Below are 15,397 nucleotides of genomic sequence, written 5' to 3' on the forward strand. Positions count from 1 at the left end.
GCCCTTCCTAGCAGCTAACAGGATGAAACGACTGTTCTGTCAGTTGTTGTTTTTAATGCATTAACATTTGAGTTGCATTGAGAAAAGCAAGCTAAGGACCAGATTTTGATTGAAATTCTACTATTGTGAAGGCAGGAACAAATTGAAACTCATCACTAATAAAACAGTAAAAGAGATGGAGATTTGAATAAGATTTAAATACAAAACGACTAAAATTAAAAATTAGTTTTCTAATTAAAGCAGCTATGTGTACCCAAGCTTAATACTTCATTTACAAAGTGTAATATAATGTCAGGCCCATTTGTGGTACCTGAAAATGCAATTTTGCCCCCTAAGTTTTTGGATTTGTGAAGAACTCTTATTGACCAAATAAAATTTAGCTGAGACATCACCACTAACAATCTATACAATCACCTTTAATGTATTAAGATGTCCCAGGGCACTTCATAGAAGCATAATCAAATAAAAAAATGACAGACTTGGGTTTAGGATGAAATTTAAAAGGGAAAGGAGAAGGGAGACTGAGAGGTTTAGGGAAAGAGTTCCAGAGATACAGGCTCCTGCAGATGAATGCATTGCCTCCGATGTGAAGAAATTAACTGCAAATTTGACCAAAAGGCCATCGTTGGGGGAGTATAAACATCGACACCAAGGTTGCAGACTTGTGCAGCCTCGGACAAATGCCAGAGAGGCAGGGATTTGGGGTAGGGAATAGAATTTATGGCAGGGATCCAAGTCAATGACTTCAGTCTTCACAATAATCAGCTACAAAATATTTCTGCTCATCCAATACTGGATGGCAGATAAGGAATCAAAGAATTTAGAGTGAGTGGACTGGTGCACATAGATGTTGGTGAAACAGAGGTGATTGTCATCAGTGTCTTGTGGAAACCATTACCTTGTTCTTGCATGATTTTGCTGAATGACAGCAAATAGATGAAAAGTTGGATGGGCCAAGCTGTAGATTTTTGGGGGAAACGCCCCCCCCCCCCCCCCGAGTTATTGGTATGAAAGCAGAGGATAAGCCATTGTAGGTAATTTGACTGCTCCAACAGGATAGATGAGAATAGGACCACACGTGAGCATCCAACTCATCAGGAGGAAAGACATCAGAATGGGATAGTGTGGTCAACAACGTAGGCAGATCATTGAAGCTGAGCAAGGATGGACATTCTTGGATGAGATTTGTAACTTTAACATGAGTGGTTTTGAAACTGATTGTGTAGATCTATACTAAAAATGTCATCCCATCAAAGCCTCATTCATCTGGCCAGGTTATTCACTTTCATTACCATTCTTCCTACCTCCCCATAAATATCAGGGTTACGCCAGGTTGTTGATTAGGGAAAAGGGAGATTAGCAGAGATCAGAGGGTCTGAGTGACTTTATGAATTGAGAGTTTAAAAGGCCTGTGAATTGAATAGGCTATTAGATGTCAACCTCATCACTATGAAGGGGATTAATTTGATAACTTGGAGAGAATACCTCAATGGAAAGGTTGCAAAGAAATCCCAGTGGCTGGAGAGAGAAGCGGCAGAAGGAAGAGTGATTGCTTAAATAGCTCTTGGGAAATTGATTATTTGTTTCATCTTGTGAATATGGATAAATCTAAATACAACAACTTTCCCATCAAGAGACAGAAGCTGTTTTTGCAAGCCAAGGCACCAGATGCACAAATAAAATTGGGAGAATATACTTCTGCCTACTGTAAAGTGGGCTACAGCTTTGCAGTCTTCAGTATTCTGTGTGCTCAGCTTCTTTATGTAGGTTTGGCTTCATCATGTGCCAAATTTCATACACAAGTGTGTAGAAAGTGATATTCATGTTGTGTTTGGTAATTTTATTTATGTGTGCTCCTTGGAATGGATTCATCTTTGAATCCATTCCAAGGAGCATATTTCAAGCTCTGCCATGAACAAACTCTCAAAACGGTCAGGCATTGTATTTTTTTTGGTTATTGCTTGAGTTAATTTTGAAAGATTTTATCCATATGTGGTGCAGTAAGAGAAACAGATATCTGAGGGATTGGTGAATGATAGGTTTTAAGGGTTTAGAAATAAGGGAGTGGAAGATGAGTTACAGTGGGTGGGTTCAATGCCATATCAAGTCTCGAAATCCCCAAAAAATGAGTAAAAGAAAGATTGAAATACAAGTGAGAAAACAAAAGAAACATAAAGGAAAAGTAAGACATTTTAAAATAAAATATTTGTATATGTTTCAATACCTCTTAAACTGTCCTAATGTCATTTTAATAATAGTATACCTGCCAATGTTTTAACTAGCAAGCCGGTGACTGTGCTCTTAACCGCAATGCTAATGCGCTGCTCATATTTTAAAAAAATAGGGTGGCATGGTGCAATTTGCCTGTGTAATCTATCCATTTATTTTTTTCATTCATTGGAATGACCTGCCTCCTTCATGCAATGGGCAAGAATACTTTTCACGTGTGGAACTGGGATTGCTAGCTCTGTGTTTTCAGACACCATGATTGCTATTAGGGTCCATGTTCGAACTTACAGTCTGCTTGTACATTTGAGGGATGAATCGCTCTGGATGTCACATCAGTAAAGGCAATTAGCTCTGAAATTTCGGAGCTCACATTTAAGCTCAGGATTTTAACTGTGCAATAATTCAGAAAGGTTATAGTGCACTATTATGCTTATTCTTGCATGACCAAATTATAAAAAGCTTTTCCTACAAGCAGTCCAGTGAGGAAAACAGAGCAACAACTTTCCGAACAATGGAGGAGCAGGAAGAAACACCACAATATTTAAAGAGATAATCTTGCACATACAGGTTAAGTGACAGCTGATTTCTTCTGGCTGCTGTTTAGTAATTTTGATACTCATTGAAATTTGCATGTCTACAGAGAATTTTGGACCAGCTGTTTTGGTATATTTTGTTGACCAAGAATTCTGTTCTTATCAGTTGCTCCTAGATTAATGGATGGAAGCTAAGTACTTCTCTTACAATCCAGGATGACCAGTAGGATAATCAAAGAGCAAATAGACAAGGACAAACTGATGGAAGGAGGTGGTGGTGGAGGAGGAGAAGAACATGAGATCTTGATGGGAACCCATATCAAAGGCCAATGCTTCTGCTGGGACCTCAGTATGAGGTATCACTGAATTATGTCACCTTAAGCTGCCTCAACTTCAACCTTAGAGAAGGGCAAAGTGTACATTGTCACTGGCTGTTAAAGTGACCTTGTCAATTAACTGATATGGATCTGACTCTCTTCAGCAGCAGCTAAAAATATTTGCAATGGTTTGCAGTTTGCCACCCACTGTCATGTAAAGGAGATCACTGAAACTCTCTATTCAAAGCAGCTGGGTATAATTTCTTTTCTTTCCACAGAAAGCAGATTGTCAGGATACATGGATTTGGTGGGATATTCAAAACCATAGCTGATTCATAAACATTCCAAACCATATTGACAAATAAGATCATGTCAAAATGCAGAAAAAACTCAACCAATGGCCCTTGTGCATTCCATAGTGCTTGAATGCAGTGCAGCTTACTCCCCTCCAAGGACTCTGTCTATATTTCTCACTACCTCGGTAAAGCAGCCAACATAATCAAAGCCCCCACTCACCCCAGACATTCTCTCTTCTCCCCTCTCCCATTGGGTAGAAGATACAAAAGCCTGAAAGCACGTACCACCAGGCTCAAGGACAGTTTCTATCCTGCTGTTATAAGACTGTTGAATGGATCCCTAGTTTGATAAGATGATCTCTTGACCTCACAATCTACCTTATTATGATCTTGCAACTTATTGTCTTCCTGCACTGCACTTTCCCTGTAACTGTAACACTTTATTCTGCATTCTGTTATTGTTTTATCTTGTACTACCTCGAGGCACTGTGTAATTAATTAATCTGTATGAACAGAATGCACGACAAGTTTTCCACTGTACCTCAGTCCATGTGTCAATAATAAACCAATTCCAATTGCTAATGCCTCCAGTGGACAGCTACTCTAGTGGCTACATCAGGCTTGGTAGAACGCTGCTGACTTTCTGTGGTGGAGACTGCAGATGGCCTACAAAGGTGACTTCAAGGAGCTCTGAGATTAGTTTTCTGTACCCTTCTCTCTGCATCTATGGCATAAATTTGAGATGGCTGACAAAAGCAAGTGTATTGGCAGCATCATCCTTTCTCATGTACTGCAAAGGCCACGTCTACTCCACCCAGGACGGCACCTGAGAAATCCTAATAATCTATGAGTGGACAAGTTGCTAGCCCCTGTGACACTCCGTATGTCACTGTGAACCATGGTAAACAAAGCCATGACATCTGCAGTCTGAGCATGCATAAGAGAAGTGTGAACTTCCGATGCGACAACCAAACTTTACATAGGTTCTACTTGAACTACAATAAAAGCTGAAACACTGAATGCTGCATCACCGTTACGCAAATCAAACTGGTCAACACTTTGATGCTGGATGAATGGGTTCCTAGCTCTAAGTCCTCTGCCAAGTTGCTACCTGACTCCTCAAGCTTCCTAACAGTAAGACACAATTTCTGGCAGGCTTCCCTTTGTGTCAAATATTTCATGCATACCTATCAGGCATCTTCTGTAGTGTGTCCAATGAACTCCTCATTTGTGTTGGAGCAGGGTTCATTTGCAACCTCAGCCTCTGGTGAGCCAGTATTCATGTTAACCTTGCCCAATAGTGGCTGCAGGCCATTCATGCCCAGTATCTCACTCGGTCCAGATCCTCCCTCAGTTACGCATATTGTGACTAACTGACCGTATGAAATTGAGCCTACGTTGTCACATTTTCTTGCTGTTCCTCCACTGTCTGGTTAATTTATAATTCTTATCAAAACTGAAAGACTAAGTTAGTGCTGCAGGGATAGAAGAAAGTGCCGCTTACAATATCTGCAACATGTAAGTCAAGAGAGACTGTAGTTTAGGGGAAGATGTGACATGAGACACAGGATTAGGAATGAGCGTGCAGTCATTTCTGAAATGATCACATCTGTTGCTGATTACAGTCTCGGCAACTACAGTCAAGTGAAATCTAGTTGATTGTCATGTGCACAGCTTTGGTGAGATAGAGGTACAATGAAAAACTTGCTTGCAGCAACACCACAGGCAGGTAGGTTCAGCCAACACTGGCTAGCACTATGGAATTGAAGGCATGTCTGAACCACCAACATCCCCCACTCCACTCACCCCCTAGTTAGTTGTTTTTGCTTCAGGTTATGCATCATTTTGTCCTGCAAGAGAGAGGAATAAATGTCAGTGTCATGCAATCTACTAGGTGATGTGTCTGGCCCAGTTAAAAAACTGAGTGTGCGTGTACATTTTAAGGTGTAGACGTCAGGCTTCTGGCAGTGCAAAGTGTTTCGATAGAGATACTTGGTGAGTGGTGGAGTCATGATGCTGTGTCTGAGGTTAGTAATGCAGATAGTAGGATCTGCATCCTCAGCCCACTGATCTTGACCACTCATGGGAATTTATTGACATTGTGGTATTGTATTCAGGTTCTCAAGCTTTAGCTTCTACATTAGACTTCCAGAATGGTGTCTAGAGGTCTGCTACAGAAATACAACTTTCCACCTCCCCTCCCAAGGCCTCCAATGCAATATTCCAAAACCTCAGAGCTTGCACCTTCCAATGACATGCTGGATTAGATTCACTTCCTGCACAACTGTCAGCACCTGCTTCAGCCACAAGGCACCATCCCATTAAGCAGTGCAAGCTAATTTTAATAGGTGCCATCTACTTACAGTGTTTCTGATGAATTCATCCAATTAACAGTGCTAAGCATTGGCTACGTGCTGAAATAGTTGAAATAACTGGCTTCACTAAGTCAGGATACTGTCTATTTTACAATCAGCTGCTGAAATACAGGACGTTTTGAAATAAAAGAAGTGCTATAAGATTGAGAACTTGGCACAGGTGTGCAGTAAATTTGGACAGATTGATGGCCAATATTTTGTGGCATTCTGGCCTGGGCTTTCTACCAAGTTCATAGAACAGCTGATGTGTATGGTTCCTTAAATAAAGTTGACATTCCTGCATTTGTTCCTGGGTCATAAAAATATATTACATGGTATACATTACATTGTCAATGGTGATCTAAAGTGCCAAATAAGTCACAGCTTCTTTTTGCCAACCTGATACAGCAGCATAACCACTTTATTTAGGGATCAGGGGTTCGTCACTTGCCAACAAATTTGGTTTTGTCTTGCCTTCCACTAGTTTTTATCTATTACTTCTTCCTGTTTTATTGACGTCACAACATTTTTCCAATTTTTTAAATGTTCTCCCGGTTTACGTGCTTGAGGGCTCTGGTTCATCCCGGCTAGCTTTCCCTCCAATTGTGTGCTTCCTACACTTATGAACTTCCATAAACAACATAAATGAGCTTGCTAGCAAGGTGCAATTGAACAGAAATTCCATTGGCTTCACTAGAACCAAATTTCTGAGGAGTACAATAGAATACTTCTGTTATATTGCACATTTAATACTAGCGCCTGCATAGAAATACCTTCCACCATGTGTGTGAGGATGCAAACTTCTCTGGCGAGTTTTTAAAAAAATGTAAAAATGTATCAAACATGTAGTAAAATTTGTTTAATAAAACAAAATAAAGTGCATTGTTTTAAATTTAAAATTTCAGCTGGAAGTCCCCAACAGTTAGCTGTCCAATGAGTGTGTGAATTTGGAGGAGGGTTGGGGGAGTGCTATTTTCAGATTATGCAATAGGCATCCTTCTGTGCATGGCTATGATATAGAGAATTGTCACTCTGAATGAAAGTTTATCGCAGCTCTGCATGTTACCACAAAATCTAAATATAGCACCTCTTGCCAAGGACAGTATTTTTGAAAAATAACATTTGCCAATTCTTGATAACAAAACATATGGTTGGATATTTCCTGACAATCCTTGTTTGGATCTACACTAAGGCTTTTAAATATAGTGGGCGAATGAAGCTCCTTTACTTTGGCTTGAAACAATTTCCTGTGTCACGCACAAAATTTTGTCCCCAGGCTCTTTTTGAGAAACATTTTTTTCTAATGCTTCTTCAGGAGCTTGACAGAAACATTAAACACTTCTGTGAAATATGTTATGATACTGTATGGTGCCAAGCAATTAGTCAAAAGTCACGTGGAGATTCTTGCACTTTTGTTATATTTCTGATCAAGTTGTACATCATCCTCTACAGTAACTTAAGCTAATAAATAAATCTATACATAAGAAAGACACAATGAAAGCAAACACAACATTATCTTCTAAATAGCACTTTTACATTTCCACAATTATAAGTGTAAGAATTAATGGCTAACATTTTTTTTATATTGGCTTGCAGAACCAACTATAAAATACTTCCTTTTCAGATGACATTTATTTTCACGCCCACTCCCAGATTTTGTAGTGTGGCTCCATTGATTACTTTATTAAAAAGCTGGAAAAGAAGAAAGTTCATAAATGACATTATACTTTAAAGGATGCTGGCCCATCTGTCCAGCATTAAAAAAAAACATATCAAGAGTTAGCACTTATTATAAAGGTGTTTAATTGAATTATCAATCTAAAATCTGTTCAATGACTTCAAAAAAAGCTGCAAAGTCAACCCTGACTACAGTCTTTTGGTTTGCAATTACTCTGAAAGTGGAAAGACCTATGTGTTTTCATAACTTCAGCTGCTAGTTTCCTCAATATTCCATTACTTAAATAGCAGAAGACAAAGATAGAAATTGTGAGGAATTTGGACAGTGTAATTATGTTCTCCAGGGGTCTCAGCCCAAAAAATCTAGGCTGAAAATCCAAAGCATTACTGAGGGAATGTTGCATTACCACAGGTTCATCTTTAATTGAAACTTTAAACTGAGCTTCCCTCTGTTCTCTTATAAACAATTCCATGTCACTACACTGATGAAGTGAAGAGAGCTATGTGTGCTGGCCATTGCTTATTGCTTAACTAACATCACTAAAAAAATAGATTATCTGGTCATCATGTCACTACTGTTTTTCAGAACTTACTGTGTGCACATTGGTTTCCTACTTGACAAGGGTGAGAAAACTTAAAAGCTATCACTTTTTATGTAAAGTACTGACACTGAGAAAGACACAATGTTCTCTTGCTCAATCTGAGTGATAATTTACATTAAAAAGCCGTTCATCTAGATGTTACACTCTGCTCCCATTCTGGCTCCTTTCACCTTTTCTCTCCACTCCTCATTTGACAATCATCTTCACAAGTGCAGTTCACAATGGTGTTATTCTTCCCTTGTTTTGTTGTTAAATTGGCATTCATTCCCTCCCCAATTAAAGCTGTAATTCTTCTCCAACTTTAAAAGATCGCAAAGGCGTTTTTACTTCTCTCTGGCTCATGTAGGCATCATGCTGGTTCATATTTTCCACCCGTTCATATTCAATCAATATCTTTACCTTCCCTCCCAGTACCAGCTCAAAGTTGTCATCTGCCACAGAGTAGGTGAGTGCTGCAAGCTGGGGGAGATGGGTAACCAAACTATGCAGTGAGAATTCTTGTTCTCCAAAAACTGGTCTGACAATTTCCATCTATGGTATGTTTTAAGATTTCCATCCCTATTGCACCAGAACCTTCAAGTAGAGGCTATGAGTTAACTCTCCTTTTTGGTCTACAGACTTCTCAGTGAACAGTTTTCAATGCTAAAAATTGTGCAAGTTATACAACAGGGAAACAATGACTGGGATTTTCTTGAACAAGGAAAATGTATTTGGTGCTGTACACTACATACAGCAAAGCAAATTTCCCTCTCCTAACCTCATAAATGAGCATTAAATATCATCTATGTGATAAATCAAAGACATATTATTTCATAGTCAATTAGAAGTTAAACAATGTTCTTAAGAAATTGAAAAAACATATTGCTTTCAATAACTTAAAAAAATTCTAATCTTTAAAATGCAGGTCCATTATTGTGAAGCTTGTGTAAAAGGGGAGTTGAAACTTGATGAGCATCTCTCCTTTCCTTTTCCTGATTCTTTTCTTCATTTAAATGATTGTTTGCATTTAGTGTTTGAGGAATAATACCAGTTTACTTCTTAATAATTTCTGTTGATGTGCAGAACAAATAGTTGGAAGAAAATCAACACAAATGTAAGGTTTTAAATCTGCGGTGTAAATAGCATTCTTTGAGTTATGAAAATGGTATCATATGATTAATATCATTAAATTAAATGAATGCAACAGAGAAGCAACCTGTGGCATTTTTTGTTCAATGCCATTTCAAAGTGCCTCTATTTATAAATAAGTGCTTGCTTTGACATACAGCTGGTTGAATGCCTAGTTAGCAGCTGTTTGTTGCTGTGTTGCTCATGCATATTATTTGGTAGCTCTTGCTAAGCACTCACAGCAGTAGTTCAACTGAAAAATTGCCTTTTGCATATCCCACACCCTTTCACAACAAAATCATATAAAAGTAACATGTTACACATGCATTTGACTTTACTGCCACAGAACCTGGCTGTTTTTTCCACAAGCTCAACTTATTTCAATGTATTTGGATCAACACTAGGTAGATCAGCTGCCTCAGACTCAGCACCTGCTCACAGAAGGAGGCAGGAAGAAGTGTGAGGCACAATTATTATACAAAGGATAAAGGTGCCTTATCTTTCCCTCACTTGTTAAAATGCCACTCATACAGTCCTGATTTTATTCTGTGTCGTCTACACTGCAGAGGCTAAACTGTACAGCTCTGAAAACAGAAACTGGGATCATGGCCTTCACACTTTCCTTTCAACATTGCAATACATTAACTTCAGGCTGCCAATTCATTTACACAATTTTTGCCTGCAGCCAGTATTAAACCTTCAATTTCTTGGCTTATTGTCTCAATGGCAAAACTAATTAAGTTAGCCTACACTACTTAAAGCCAGCCTGCACCTCTTAAAGGGGACGTGGCTACAGCAGATTTTAGCATGGGTTCTAAGTATCATTCTAACTTGAGAGACATTTAAGATTTTTTTTAAAATGTGAGTGTTGCTGACAGGGTAAGGATTCATCACCAGTTGCTCACCATCTTTGAGAAACTGGTGTTGATAAAAATTAACTTTGGAAAATTTGCATAGGAAGCATGCATAAAATGAAAGCCAGAGACCTCCACTGGCACATCACAGAAGGGAACAAAGCATTGTATAGTTCCGTACAAGAACTTCTCAAGAGATAATGGGGCTAACTCCAAGATGATTCCAAAGATAGCTCCAGAATGTCCTCCAAGGATGATTCCATTCTAATCAGGGGCCTGGTTTAAGCAGTCACATACCCATGTAATTAGGCCTGGTCATGAGACCACCAGAGAAAGAGGGACTTCACAAGAGGTGGTCATTGCAGTAAGAATAATATCAGAAGTAAAGGATCACACATGCGTCTGTACCTGATTGGGTCAATGCCAGAAGCTGAATGTCTATAGATTGGGTGAAGATTCTGCACCTTACCTCCAAATATGTATAAGAATGTCACACTTTGTACAATTGAAGAGAGTGGTTGGACCGTACCTGGTAAGGCAGAGTGACTCCTCTCCCTCCTGCAGGTGTAAGGCTGATCAAATAAGTATGCCTGCGTGACCTGAGACTGGATGAGTGCAACTGATTCTTTGCTCCAGGACAAAGAGGGACAGGTACAGGTGGCTTACCTTTCCCATGGAGGAAACAACATTTTCCATAATTAAGGTGACCAATGTTGATTCCATGGCAGTATCAGAGTTGAATTACAGAGGATATGGTATTCTCATACTTAATCCACCTCCTCACCTTTCACAATCTTTTCTGATTTACATAATGCAGAGAGTATAAGCATGCATATTTAATTTCTACTCTTCCTTTACTACAACTCCATCTTTACACCTTATTTCTTTCAAATAGCCAAGGACTGTCAAATCAGTGTTAAAGGAACAAGAAGATGAAGATTCACAATTACTGTGATTTAACTCTTGCAGCCGCTGATTCATATATTGTATTGTGCATAATTTTAGCTGTGGCAGTAAATGCATATGATGACAAGAAGCAAGCACCCTGCAGTCAGTGCAGGGGGAAGAGATGGCACAGGTGCCATGTCTCCAGGAAATGAGGCTGTGTACAAGCTTTGTTCAGATGAGTACTTTAACTGGACAGCCTACAGAAGCAGGAAGATGGGTATACACAAAGAAATGCTTGTTTCAGGAACCAGCTGATAAAACTTTATTTCAAAATGCATTAAGTATGATGAAAGGAAACACCTCATATTCAGTTAAAAGTTCTGTATAAATTAAGTGGACAAATTGTCTCTTTCTTAAATGGGAACATCAGGAAGGGAAGGTTGCAGACTTAGAGGTGATATTTCATTTATACTGCTGGATGGAAAACAAATGATAACAGATCAGATTCCTGTTTTACACTGTGCCAGATTCTGGTTTCCACGGAAACAAAAATCAGGTAGGGAGCAAACCTATATTATCCATATTCCATTTAGTGATAAACGTGAAAGTTCACTCTCTGTAATGGAGTATCCTTGACTTGCCATTCATTACCTTAGATGGATGGAAAATTGGACAAGCTCCATTAAGTTTGTACCACTGTCCCTAACTGATTTTCATCTAACCTGGGGCCCCTGACTGATCATTTATATTCCAAACACTGGAGGGGAAAAACTGTTTGACTGTGCTTTCCCATAATTTGTTTTTTGCCTGCAAAAATAATTTCTTACCATCATCAAAAAATAAAAACCATTTATAACATTTCAAATTTCATATGTATTTTCAGATAACTGAGATGAAGAGGAATGACAGCTTCTGTATCAAGCATGAATAACATGTGTTATGCTCACTTATCATTACCTGTAACCAATTGATGTTTCAAAGACAGTAGAATGAGATTAGGAAATATGATCATGAACCTACCTATAAGGATACCCATGATACTTGGACCGGAATATTGACAGCAGCAAACTGAAGAAAAAAACCACCAAGCCTAATCCCACCAGGCAGATTACTGTAGGAAAATGACAGATTAGAATTAATAAATACAACTCAGTGCAACTTCAAAAGAACTCATTCAGTTGCAGCTTAGTGGTCACACAGCTAATTTTCTTGGGTAACATTACTCCATTTATGAGCAACTGTAGCATTTACAATGTAATATAGATTTAAACTAAGTGTGCTTTTACAATAAATTGGGAGAGATAACTTCCAATGAAGCTATTGTTTCCTGTGTAAATCTTGTTGACATTACTTCAACCTAATTACAGAAACTTCTTACGTTTACGGAGAAGACATGGCAATTGCTCCGCTAAAAAATCTGGAAGCTGTGTAGCTCAGTTGTCCAAAACATGTCAGATTTCATGCAGATGTGGCAGGGGAATAATGATTTTATATTCATCAATACTGTTTGAGCAATATGGTGCTTGAAAGCAATTTCTGGTGCTATCATATAAAGGACATCAGATCAGATGCAGTACAGAGCTCACACCCAATTTTCCTAACAAAGATTTACATACGCACTAATAAGCAAGTTTTCAAAAGGCAAATAGAAAGTTTTAAGGCATGTACTAAGCCTATAGGAGTTATTGGCAAATTGGACCAATTTGCAGAATGTTGGCAAAAGGCATGGGTTTTATGAAGGAGAAACTTTGCAAAAGACATGTGTTTTATGAAGGAGAAAATGAGTTTTACGAACAAGGAGATGGAGAGACAGACAATTGTACGAACTGTCCAGAAACCTGTTACAGTCCTATTTGGGGTTAATCAATTTTATCTTCGAGGTAACCACTCCATATTATTTCATCAGTAATTGCTCTAAGGGATTGTCTGAAAGAGACTATTCACATTTTGAAGCATTAGTACCACAGGGTGTCATGGTTACAAACTGAGAGGTGAAGTCTGCTAGTCAGCTGTACACTTGTAGAATCATAGAATCTCACAGCACAAGAGGTGGCCATTTACCCTATCGTGCCTGTCTGGTTCTTTGAAGGAGCCATCCAATTACTCCCATTCAGCTGTTCATTCCCTATAGCTCTACAATTTTCTCAAGAATCTGCTTCCAGCATCCTTTCAGAGAGTGCATTCCAGAACATAAGCACTTGCTGTGTGAAAAGAAAATCCTAATCTCACTTTTGGTTCTTTTTCCAATTATTTTAAATCTGTTTCCTTTGGTTATCAACCTTTCTGCAAATGGAAACAATTTCTGCTTATTTGCTCTGTCAAAGCCATTCATTACTATTGAATTCCTCTATTAATTCCCTCCTTAACTTTCTCTGTTCTGAGGAGAACCATTTGTACATCAGGAAGATGATATAAACTCTGAACTGAAATTAAAGAGTACTTTACCCTTTTTTAAAAAAGGAAGAAAGTTTCACTATCTAGACCAGAGAACTCTATGTAGAACAAAATCACGGTTAAAGTTTAGCAAAATAATAGAAGGGATGGAGACTAGTGAGGACAGAAAGGGAGTATTGATTTTGTGATTAAATAGTAATGAAGCTACTCCTGATGGTTCACAGTACATAAACCTAAAGTATCATCAGCAACTGAAAATAAACCATATTCTGCTGCAAACCAAAGGATTAACTCCAGACTGCAACAACATTTCACAGATGTAAAAATCAAAAATAACATTTCTGTCCTTCTCTACACAAGGTTAATGACACAGCTCCATGTCTGTCAAGGTAAAGGAAGTATCTTGTTTGAACTAGTCTGTATCTGTGAATCTACTGAGTGAATATCAGCAGGGCTACTCATACCGTGCAGGATCACAATTAAGTATAGAACACAAAAAAACAGGAGCAGGGGCAGGCCACCTACTACCTTAAGCCAGCTCTTCCATTCAATATGATCACAATGGATCTGCCCCAGGCTTCAACTTCTCTCCTGTGTAAGTTCCCCATGGCCCTGAATTGCCTGATCTTTCAAACATGTATCTACCTCCTTTTTAAATACCCCCAATGATATTGCCTGCACAACCCACTGGGGTAGAGAAATCCCAGAAATTCATCACCCTCTTCTGCAAGAAGAAATTCCTACACATTTCAGTTTTAAATGACAGCCCAATAATAATAAACCAATACCAATACCAATCTTGTAACTATGTTCGATACTTTCTTGTTAGTGGAAATATTTCAACATCTATCCTGTCATGCCTCCTTAGCAACTTATATGTTTTAATAAGATCATCCCTCATTTTTCTAAACTCCAAAGTCCAAGATATACCTGGACTGGAGTACTAGCAGCAACAAACTGAAGAAAGGAAAAACATCAAGGCTAATCCCACCAGAAAGATTATAGTAGGAAAATGACATGAGTGTTAATGAAAGTAATTCAGTGTAACTTCAAAATCAATCATTCGAGTGCAACTTACTGATACCATTGCAAATTTTTCTGGCTAACATTCACTTATTTCTAAGCATCTGCGGTATTTGTAGCATAATTAAAGATTTAAATTAAAGAATGCTTTTCAAATGAGTTTTTTCAAAGCTTCAGTTCATGTGTATAGTGAGGATGGGATGGGGTGGGTGGAGATTAATCATGAGTGAGAACTTTTGCTTATTTTCACCGTTTCAAATTTATTACACCATCGGCAAAACTGATCAAAACCACTTTATACAAATAGAGAATTTCTCCTAAGAAGTTATGTTTTGTATGGCTCAGTTACACAATTTTTATGAATAAAGTCATTGTTCACTCATGTAGCAAGTATAATTCAATGCAAGTAATGGCCCTTTCTCTGTTCTGTGTGGTTAATGACAATACATAATATTGTAAATCCAACTGAGGAGTTGCAGCAGATTCCATTGGGAGTCGCAATCTCACAAATGTAACATTCACTTCCAAAAGCCACCCAACCAAATTTTGAGTTGTTTTCTCTTCCGTCCTATTTTTCAATCTTTATGATGTGAAAATATGGGTTTTGACCCTTTATTTAAGCTTCTCAATAATAATAAATTCTAGACAACTCCTGACAAAGAGAGACTATCTTTTGGAACAAAATGTTCTGCAAGTGTGGGTTTGTAGTACACTTATAACAGCATCACAAATTGTTGAAAATTATTATAAAATTTGAAAATGTTACAGTTAATCCCATTTAAAATTCATCTAATGTGGTTTAAGACCGATCTTTGCTATGATTCATGTAAGATGACTATGCATGTATAATCAAACAGAAGAAAAGCTTGGTAAGAAACAAACCATGCTAAATGTCAAAAATCTGGCAATTCAAATTACTCTCACTTGATTCCAGAGTAATGCATTGTGATGTTCTAAATCTAGTTTGACTCTGCCTGTAAGACTGTATGCAAAGCCCTGCAAGGTCATCTCACAGCTGACAACTTCAGTGATTTGAAATTACTTATAACAATGATTTGGAATGAATATACTGTTAATTTTATGAACATTCACTCTTTTAACCTGCAGAGAGCATATATAATGT

At 38.2% G+C, this 15,397-nt stretch overlaps 1 protein-coding gene across 2 annotated transcripts in view; it reads right to left on the reverse strand.

Annotated features, from left to right (window-relative positions):
* Window positions 1–3,154: 3,154 nt before the first annotated feature.
* tusc3 (tumor suppressor candidate 3) overlaps window positions 3,155–15,397 on the reverse strand; it is a 290,240-nt gene continuing 277,997 nt past the window's right edge. The window contains exons 9-10 of one of the 2 annotated variants that reach the window (XM_052041459.1): window positions 11,878–11,968; window positions 3,155–7,421 (exon numbers count right to left, since the gene is read on the reverse strand). In XM_052041459.1, the coding sequence (XP_051897419.1) occupies window positions 7,406–7,421; window positions 11,878–11,968 (107 nt within the window). In that variant the 3' untranslated portion in view covers window positions 3,155–7,405. Of the gene's footprint in view, window positions 7,422–11,877; window positions 11,969–15,397 lie in introns of those variants that run through there. The other variant, XM_052041470.1, reaches the window with a different exon arrangement.

This window comes from Pristis pectinata, chromosome 2 (genome assembly GCF_009764475.1).
Source record: "Pristis pectinata isolate sPriPec2 chromosome 2, sPriPec2.1.pri, whole genome shotgun sequence".
In the NCBI taxonomy this organism is placed as follows: domain Eukaryota; kingdom Metazoa; phylum Chordata; class Chondrichthyes; order Rhinopristiformes; family Pristidae; genus Pristis; species Pristis pectinata.